Raw genomic sequence first — 8,850 nt, forward strand, 5'->3', positions numbered from 1 at the left:
ATGACCTCTGACTAGACTGGAAGTCCCTGCTACACGGTATGGTAGGTATTCATCTGTATGTTCAGTTGGGGGAGCAAATGAAGTACCTGGAGAGAACTGACCAGAAATATGGCTAAAAATGCTCAGGAATTTGTTTTGATTACCTCGTTCATCTCCAGAAACTGTAAACTTGTATGGACTCTGACCAGTCCATAATCCTACATAGCCAACAAACGTGGTTCCTGTGAATGCGACCTGAAATCAAGAGATAGGTATCATTTTGCCATTCCCACCAAATACACATTGAAATCATCTGTTTTGTCCCACTCGTGGAATTTTTTCTTATAAGTTCCAACATAATAAAAACTCTTAAAATCTTCTGAAAGGTTTAACCTGGAGGTTCCATTGATAGAAGTCAGTGGGTCGGTGATCTTGAATGGGAAAAAAGGCACATCTTTATTTTCACTCATTTCTAAGTAAAACTTCACTTCTTCAGTAACAGATGCACACAACAAATCCTGTAATCACAGCAGTGCCTATGACTCTGCCACCACAGACATAGCAGATACCTCCACATATATAATGGTATCATACTTATCTTGACATGGTATAATTATGCATCCTGAAATGCCATTCTTAACTTACCACTACCCTGAAACTACGGTAGTTATTAGATACACGGTTATTAGATACACGGATTGTGTTGAGAAAAAGTGTAATATTGAATTCCAACATAACTGGGTTTTTTTGTAATCTATTCATTGTATGTGTTACAAAACATTCCGAGAAAGGATCATAGGCTTCATCGAAGGGGATCATGCCCCGAAAGATTGAGAAACTCTATCCTAAAAATAGCAAATGGGCTCTGACTAAAAACTTGTGTTGACTTGATTGTAAGAGATAAAGGTCATGCATCTTGTAAGTTCTGTGAGATAAGAGGAAGTGAGATTGTTTGGCAGTCATAATCATATTTAAATTTTCTATTTATTTATTTTAAAAATATATTTTATTTATTTATGCATGAGAGACAGAGATAGGCAGAGACACAGGCAGAGGGAGAAGCAGGCTGGAGCTCTGGATCACACCCTGACCCAAAGGTGTGGGTGGCTACCCAGGCGTCCCCATATTTAAATTTTAAATGTATCTCTTATGTAACCCTCATGGTTATCCCATGAGTTATAGGGATCACGCCCACTTTAAATTAAGGTAACGAGCTCCAATCACACTCTGGCAGTTACTGCAGATACCAGATTTCATTTTTAAAGAGATACTTAGAATAATGCCTGTTCAATAAAGGTTAACCAACATTTTTTATTTTCAGAAACAAACAGACCTGGGCTAATATTTTTCCTTAGAAAGCTATACCTTACATCTGTAATCGTTTTAATCATTTTTTTCTACCTCATCGGGTTGTAAAAATAATTTAAGGTGGCTAAACTACAAAGAAAAAAACGCAGTGGCCTTAGTTTTATAAATGACATTTTCCTGGCTCATTGAGGGCTTCCAGTGAATTCTCCCCATTTCCATTCACGGCAGTAAAATGGGCATAATTCTACGTTGCTGCCAAAGCCTTTACAAAATGTAATTATATGAAGAAAAAAAAAGTAATTATACTGTCATTTTGTTCACATGATACACTGACGCTCATTTTAGGGTCACTCTTGAAAGGCTGAGCAAATTAAAGTTTGAAAATCAAAATCACATTGTAGTTTCCAAGATATTTTATACTACATAATTATAGATAATTCTGGGGTATAAGTTACAAGCTCTACCTTGCAGCTCTGAAAAACTGTATTTCTAAATGTCTGCACTTTCCAGTTGTCTCTGCCAGGTCAGTTAACATAAACCCTTAGCTGCAGCAGGAGGCTCTGAATCACCACTGAAGTCTGAGTTTGGGCGGGAGGGAAGAAAGCCAGTAAGAGGCCAAAGGCCTGGTTTTGTGGTGGTCTATGTCAGGCCTCCACCTCTCATCTGGAAAATGAGGATGAAAATGTTGATTTGCGCCCGCTTGGAGGGCCATGGTGAGGATCTAATGAGGAACGGTATGTGAAAATACTTTTAAAATTATGTACAATATTCAAGAATAAGAGATTAATTATGTTGTGGATAACTTCTTCCTAATTTAGCAAAAACAGTCTCGGCCATGAGCCCTCAGCAGAGAGACACTATTCAAGCGTACACTGCTGGATTTGGTAATAACTTGAGTACTGAGAGTCAAGCCACACCAGCAGGCTATTTCTCAGGGCCGCTCCAGGACACACAGGGACAAATAAAGCAGTAACAGGGCGAGTTCTAGAGAGAACTGTTGAAATAATTTATTTTTACTGCATTTATTCCTTTGTCAACTTAAAGGATTTTTGCTTTATTGTAGATAATGGAGGAAAGCACAAAGCTGCCAACGAAAAGGATTACTGTCCCATCATCCAGTAAGAATTGCTAACATTTCAGCAGATTTCCTTTTAGAACACAGCACGCATGGATATTCTGTCGTTGTTACCATTTAAAACCGTTTTTTAAATAATTCTTCAGCTATAAACCAAATTGTTAACAGTGGAGAAGTAAAGGAATGAAATGAGAAAATGAGAAACTTTCGCCTTAAGTATTTCTGTATAGTTTTAATTTTTTATGAGAAAAAGTTGTTTGTAAAACCAGATGACCAAGTAAGTATTGAATAAATGAGTTTGCAGCATTTGTGACTCAGCCCCTAAATGCAAAGAACATATGAAATATAGTCCTTATCCTTAAAGTGTCCCCCAAAGCCAAAATCTGGCTTTAGCATGCTGTTTCATGGCAATAACATGCTTTGTGTATTGAATGAACATCGATTAAAGCTGTCTCTCCAGATGCTTACACAGAAATATGAAAATAGTACATATTAGGTTACATTTTTATGATGAGAGTAAAATGATCTCAATATAATTTTTTAAAGATCATACTTAAGAGAGTGCTTATAGAATGAAGGACCATTTATTAATTTATCAAGCATTTATCATATGCTTTGCATAGATTACTTCATGTAACCTGTATAGCTACCTCCATAAAGTAATGATTAACCTGAGCTGTCACCTGCAAAATGTGTCTGAGTAATTTCCCACATTCTTGCAGGAAGTAAGTGACAGAAGCAGAATTCAAACCCAGGACTGTCAGACTTCAAAGCTGGCCATTTCTAGTCATTCCACCATGCAGCCCCTCCCTATTCCAGAAGCAGTCTCAATATGGGAAAGCAGAGAAAGAATTGACTCACCAGGATAAGTGGGTGACTGAGAGTTCCCTAAGGAAAATTAATTGCTTTCTCTAAGTACATACTCCACAATAATAAATGACCCTTCTTTCTATGAGCAAAATGGACATAAACCTCTCTTGCAGTTTTGTGTTTTCAGGAGTTGATGTTTTCTGTACCTTAAAGTGATAACACACTTAAGCAGCAGGCCATCCTAGTGATTGCTAACTTTGGTTAGCAAGTCTCTCTGATTTCTGAATCTTATAGTGTACAACTATACCTGCCCATTCTTTATGAATTGCACATCCACGGTCAGCTTGTTCAAGAAATTTTCAAAAGGATAATCCAGATTCCAGCCATGGTAAATGTGGCCTCTGGAGTCTTGAGCCACGATACTGGTGCAGAATCTGAGAGAAGAGAAAAGTACAATATGAATGAATGAGAAACGTAAGAAAAAGGGAAATGAGTTTTTCATTTAAGAAATAAAGCCTTGGGCAGCCCCTGTGGCGCAGCGGTTTAGCGCCGCCTGCAGCCAGGGGTGTGATCCTGGAGGCCTAGGATTGAGTCCCACGTCAGGCTCCCTGCATGGGGCCTGCTTCTCCCTCTGCCTGTGTCTCTGCCTCTCTCTCTCTCTCTCTCTCTCTGTGTCTCTATGAATAAATAAATAAAAATCTTAAAAAAAAGAAAAGAAATAAAGCCTTAAAGTAAAATAAGTCTTCTCCTTATAATGGGTACATATGATAGGTGATCCTTGTGCAAGAATATGGATTCACAATTCAAGATGAAAAGGCATCTGGGTGGCTCAGTGGTTAAGCGTTTGTCTTTGGCTCAGGTCATGATCCCTGGTCCTGGGATTGAGTCTTGCATCAGGCTCCCTGCAGGGAGCCTGCTCCTCCCTCTGCCGGTGTCTCCACCTCTCTCTCATTGTCTCTCATAAATTAAATAAATTAAATAAATAAATAAATAAATAAATAAATAAATAAATAAATAAATAAAAAATAAATAAAATCTTTAAAAAAAGAAAAGCACAACTGGACACAAACTCATGTGTTCATTCAGTATTATTAGACCGTTCCCCTCAGCACACCTGGCACTGAACACCTACTGAAAGAGAATTTCATCCTAAATTTAAATCTGAAACGGACTCATTCTGGGCTCAGCTAGATCTCTGAGCTTTGCTTATGCCTCAGTTTGGCAGTATGTAGTCTATTTAACACACCACTCAAAGCTAGTTCAAACTCACTTTTCCTCTATGAATTTCTCAGAGCACGTACAATGGCACCAAACCATTCTGTTCCACAAATGTCTCATTTTGTCTCTTTAGGGGCCTGGCACTTACCCTGTCCCTCTCAGGGCTCCCTGCAAAGAGCTAATAAGAGAAAAGGATCCTTTAACAACTCCCAGCTGGGGCACCTGGGTGGCTCAGTCAGTGAAGCATCTGCCTTCAGCTGAGGTCATGATCTCGGGGTCCTGATGGATGGGTAGCCTCGCATCAGGCTTCCAATTCAGCAGGGAATCTGCTTCTTCCTCTCCTTCTGTTCCTCCCCCTGCTCATTCTCTCTCTCTCTCTTCCTCAAATAAATAGAAAAAAAGTCTTTAAAAAGAGGGAGGGAGGGAGAGAGAGAGAGAGAGAGACAGAGACAGAGAAACTCCCAGCTGGAAAAAAGTATTTTGAGGAAAAGAGGGAGAGGTTTGTTAAGATAATCTAAGTGTCCATTTCTTCTGAGAATATATATTGCTTTGTAGAAAAATACAGCAAGTCCAATTTAGGAAAAGATATGTATATCCACACAAACAAAATTGAGAGAAGTACCCTGATCGTTGTTCTGCACTGTTGGTCATTTCTCAGTAACAAGATTGTGATTAATTTTCTTTATACTTTTCTGCATTTCTAATTTTCTATAATGACTACAGTTTATTTTCATAATAAGAGAAAATAAATGTTATCTATTTTTTTTGGTGGTTTAAAAAAGGAAGTTTGGTTTTTTATTTTTTTCCAAGATTTCTGGTCTTCCAAGAGTTGATATCAAAGAGGAAGCTGATAAAACACTGGAAGTGGCCAAAGCGAAGTTTGTGGAATCTGAGGATTTTTCAAAACTGGCAAGACGACAATATTTCTATGTCAAGCCAAGCTTTTTGTTTTGTTTTTAAGTAGGCTGCATGCCCTGCCTGGAGCCCAATGTGGGGCCTGACTTCACAACCCTGTGATCACCTGAGCTGTGATCAAGAGCAAGACACCAACTGACGGAGCCACCCAGGCGCCCTGTAACCTGAATATTTTAATGTGAGGTAGTCAATAAGCACAGGGAAGAAGAGGGGAGCTGTGGGCTTTAGGGGAGGTGCTGCAGTACACTGGAGACACAGGAACGTTTAGCAGCAGCTCTGACCACTCACCGGGCACCTGACTTTCAGCAAGTTTTTCCCTTCTGAAGCTTGGTTTCTACCCAACAGGTAATACCATCGTCTCCAGTGCCTGGCACCCAATAGGCTCAATAAAGGATGGGTAGGATTATTCTGATTCAAAAAGCCTTAGATATGTAAACAGAACATTGCCTTTGTTGATCCTAATAGAGTCTGACGGTGCTTTTTATTGTCAGGCAATTCAATACATATCAAATCCAAATTCTAGAATATTTTTATTAGACCTTTGGCTTCAATCTGCTTGAATGCATAGACTCCAACAAAAAAAAAGGTGGAAGTGAAAACTTTTTTTTTTTTTTTTTAATTGAGAAAGCCACATGTCAGAAGAAGAAAAAGACGGGGGTAGGAGATGAGGAATAGCAGAATTACTTCCTTCAATTGAAAAGCATGTTAGGGATCCCTGGGTGGCGCAGCGGTTTGGCGCCTGCCTATGGCCCAGGGCACGATCCTGGAGACCCGGGATCGAATCCCACGTCGGGCTCCTGGTGCATGGGGCCTGCTTCTCCCTCTGCCTGTGTCTCTGCCTCTCTCTCTCTCTCTCTCTGTGACTATCATAAATAAATAAGAATTAAAAAATAAAAAATCTTAAAAAAAAAAAGCATGTTAATTTAACAAGTTTGTGTCTTATCTGGGTCTTTAAATACTTCGCTAAAGTGGTAGACTCTCAGTGTTTCTTAGCCTATTTTGCCTAGGGGTTCAGGGAAGATGCCAGGAGGCCTTCAAGTTGCCTTATTCCAAGAACCTTCTCCACCCCCCACCCCCCACCCCCCGTCGCCAGTCATCTTTAGGCAACCAAAAGCTCTTATGTATGTTGTTAGATAAGGCTGGTCTGGCGGCAAAACAGCAAGTCCTGAAGGCCGAGGCCAGGTCAAACCTGTCTTACTTCTGGGACCTGCTACTGAGCCAATAAGACTCAAGACTCCCTGCCCTGTGCCTGGGATCAGCCACATTCTTTAGTGCTTGCACTTCTGTGCCCCCTTTATCATGCCCCCTGCGCCTACCAAGTGCTGGCTCAGCCCTGGAGGGCATAGGCTTTGGGAGAGAGGTCGGGGCCTCTGGCCGTGAAAGACATGGAGTGAATGTAGGGGGTACAGGTGAGTGCTGGGGCGACCCTGCGCCTCTTAAGGATGCAGGGTCCCTGGGTCAACCAGAGGGTGGGGTTAGTTCTTAGGACTTTCTGTTAAAGTAGGTGCCGAGTGGCGGTGGGAGGGTGGGATGCTGCCTGGATTGGTGCAGGAGAGGTCGACGCTGAGGTCGGAGAGGCCGCCCGCCCGGGATCCCGGGGTCGGCTCTGGTTCACCCCGGGAGGCGCAGACACTCAGGCCGAGGCCTGGAGCAGCAGGTGGGGGCAGGCGGTCGGGCCTCGGGCCCGGGGCTCGGCACAGGCCGCGGATCTCGTCGGCGAGGGGCGGGGCAGCATCCTGCATCCCCGCAGCCCGCACCCCGCATCCCCGGACCCCGCATCCCGCAGCCCCCGTCTCGTCGCTCCCGCGCAGGTCCAGACACTGCAGCCGCGGCCGGAGGGGGTCCAAGAAGACGTAGCAGAAAAGCCTCCTGTTGTACCAAGACACCCAGCTCTCCCTCTCGGCCTCATTGGCTTGTCTTTAAAGCCTTTATCTGGATTGTGCAAGAATTATTTTCTGTTCAACATTCCTGTGTCTTTTCAGTTTAAAAAAAAAAAAAAAAAGCTTAAGAGTTTAAATTTATGTGCCAGATGTTTTTGCTGCGTCTTTTCACATTTAAGCATCAAAACAAGCCAAAGGCGGGTGCAAGTAACTCATCCCCGTTTTCCTTATGGGCCAAATGTGAGGCCTGGAGAGGTTCAGGAACTTGCCGGACGTCACAGCACTGTGGGCCTGCACTGCCCCCGAGCCCGGCTGCAGAATCCAAACTCCACCTCTCTCGGTTCCCACTAAACTTAAGAAAACCACCTGACTCAACGAGGCTGGGATGTTCTTAATGGCTAGAGCAGTCTCTCCTGTGGGTAAATGTATAGAGAAAACTTAGAAGGTTCATTTTTTTCCAGGTTTGTTTTTAAGTACGCCTCCCCCTCCTCCACCGCCCCCCCTCCCCCCCCATCATATAGAATACACCACTGGTACCTCTGATGTTATTTTCCCGCATTTTTATGGCCTGGATGTCACTGGGCTACGGTTTTAAGTCTCTGCTTCCACTTTTTCCTGGTCTTGGCACAAAATCTCAATCAAGACCTTGGTCTTAATTTGCTCATTTGCAACAGCTTAAGCCACAGGTGCATTGTGAGAATCACCAAGAGTGCAAACAGATTAAAGAGGTTCACTTGCATATAAAAAAAGTGACTTCCTGTCACTTTAAGGTTGATATTAAAAAGATAAGAGATTTGTAAAACAACCATCATAAAATGTATTCAATGAACGAATCTACATTGTGGTTTGCCAGGCATTATTCACAAGCTGAGCTTCATAATCTTCTGTATTCCTCTAGTATTAAGAGGTTATACGTGCTATAGGACAATTTATTTTTTTAAAGATTTTATTTATTTCTTCATGAGAATACAGAGAGAGAGAGAGAGAGAGAGAGAGAGAGGGAGAAGCCGGCTCCATGCAGGGAGCCCAACGTGGGACTCCATCCCGGGTCTCCAGAACCACACCCCGGGCTGCAGGCGGCACTAAACCGCTGGGCCACCAGGGCTGCTCGGATTTCCCTTTTAATGTTTATTTTAAATTGGCCTATAGGGCAGCCCAGGGTGTGGTTCTGGAGACCCGGATGGAGTCCCGCGTCGGGCTCCCTGCATGGAGCCGGCTTCTCCCTCTGCCTGTGTCTCTGCATCTGTCTCTAATAAATAAAAACTTCTGTGGAGAATGCATGAAGGTAAATGACTGTGTCAGAAACATGGGATATAACGTTTTTATACTTGCATTTCATTTTGTTCAGTTTAAAAACAGTGTGGTAGTTTCAAAAAATAGCCACATACTCTTTAACACTCCTCTCGTGCAATGGTGGAGCCTATTTCTTCTCTGAGACTATGGGCTATACTTAATGATTTGCTTCTAATGAATACAATACAGCTTTAGTGGTGGTATCTGGCTTACAAGACCACAGAACTCATTGCAGGCATCCTCCTTGCACTATTTGCAGGAGGCCAGCTGTCATGCCCTGAGAACACTAAAGTCCTGTGAAAATGTTCCTGTCTTGAGGAACTGAGCCCTTTTACCAAGAATCAGAGAGGAACTGAGCTTTCTTACTAGTAG

General features: G+C 42.5%; 1 protein-coding gene across 1 annotated transcript in view; it reads right to left on the minus strand.

Annotated features, from left to right (window-relative positions):
• The window catches only part of NAAA (N-acylethanolamine acid amidase), a 28,616-nt gene extending 23,575 nt beyond the window's left edge, over positions 1–5,041 (minus strand). The window contains exons 1-4 of the mRNA XM_072810013.1: positions 5,013–5,041; positions 4,539–4,568; positions 3,480–3,606; positions 144–234 (exon numbers count right to left, since the gene is read on the minus strand). Of these exons, the coding sequence (XP_072666114.1) occupies positions 144–234; positions 3,480–3,606; positions 4,539–4,568; positions 5,013–5,041 (277 nt within the window). The remainder of the gene's footprint in view (positions 1–143; positions 235–3,479; positions 3,607–4,538; positions 4,569–5,012) is intronic.
• Positions 5,042–8,850: the final 3,809 nt, after the last annotated feature.

This window comes from Canis lupus, chromosome 33 (assembly GCF_048164855.1).
Source record: "Canis lupus baileyi chromosome 33, mCanLup2.hap1, whole genome shotgun sequence".
NCBI lineage: Eukaryota > Metazoa > Chordata > Mammalia > Carnivora > Canidae > Canis > Canis lupus.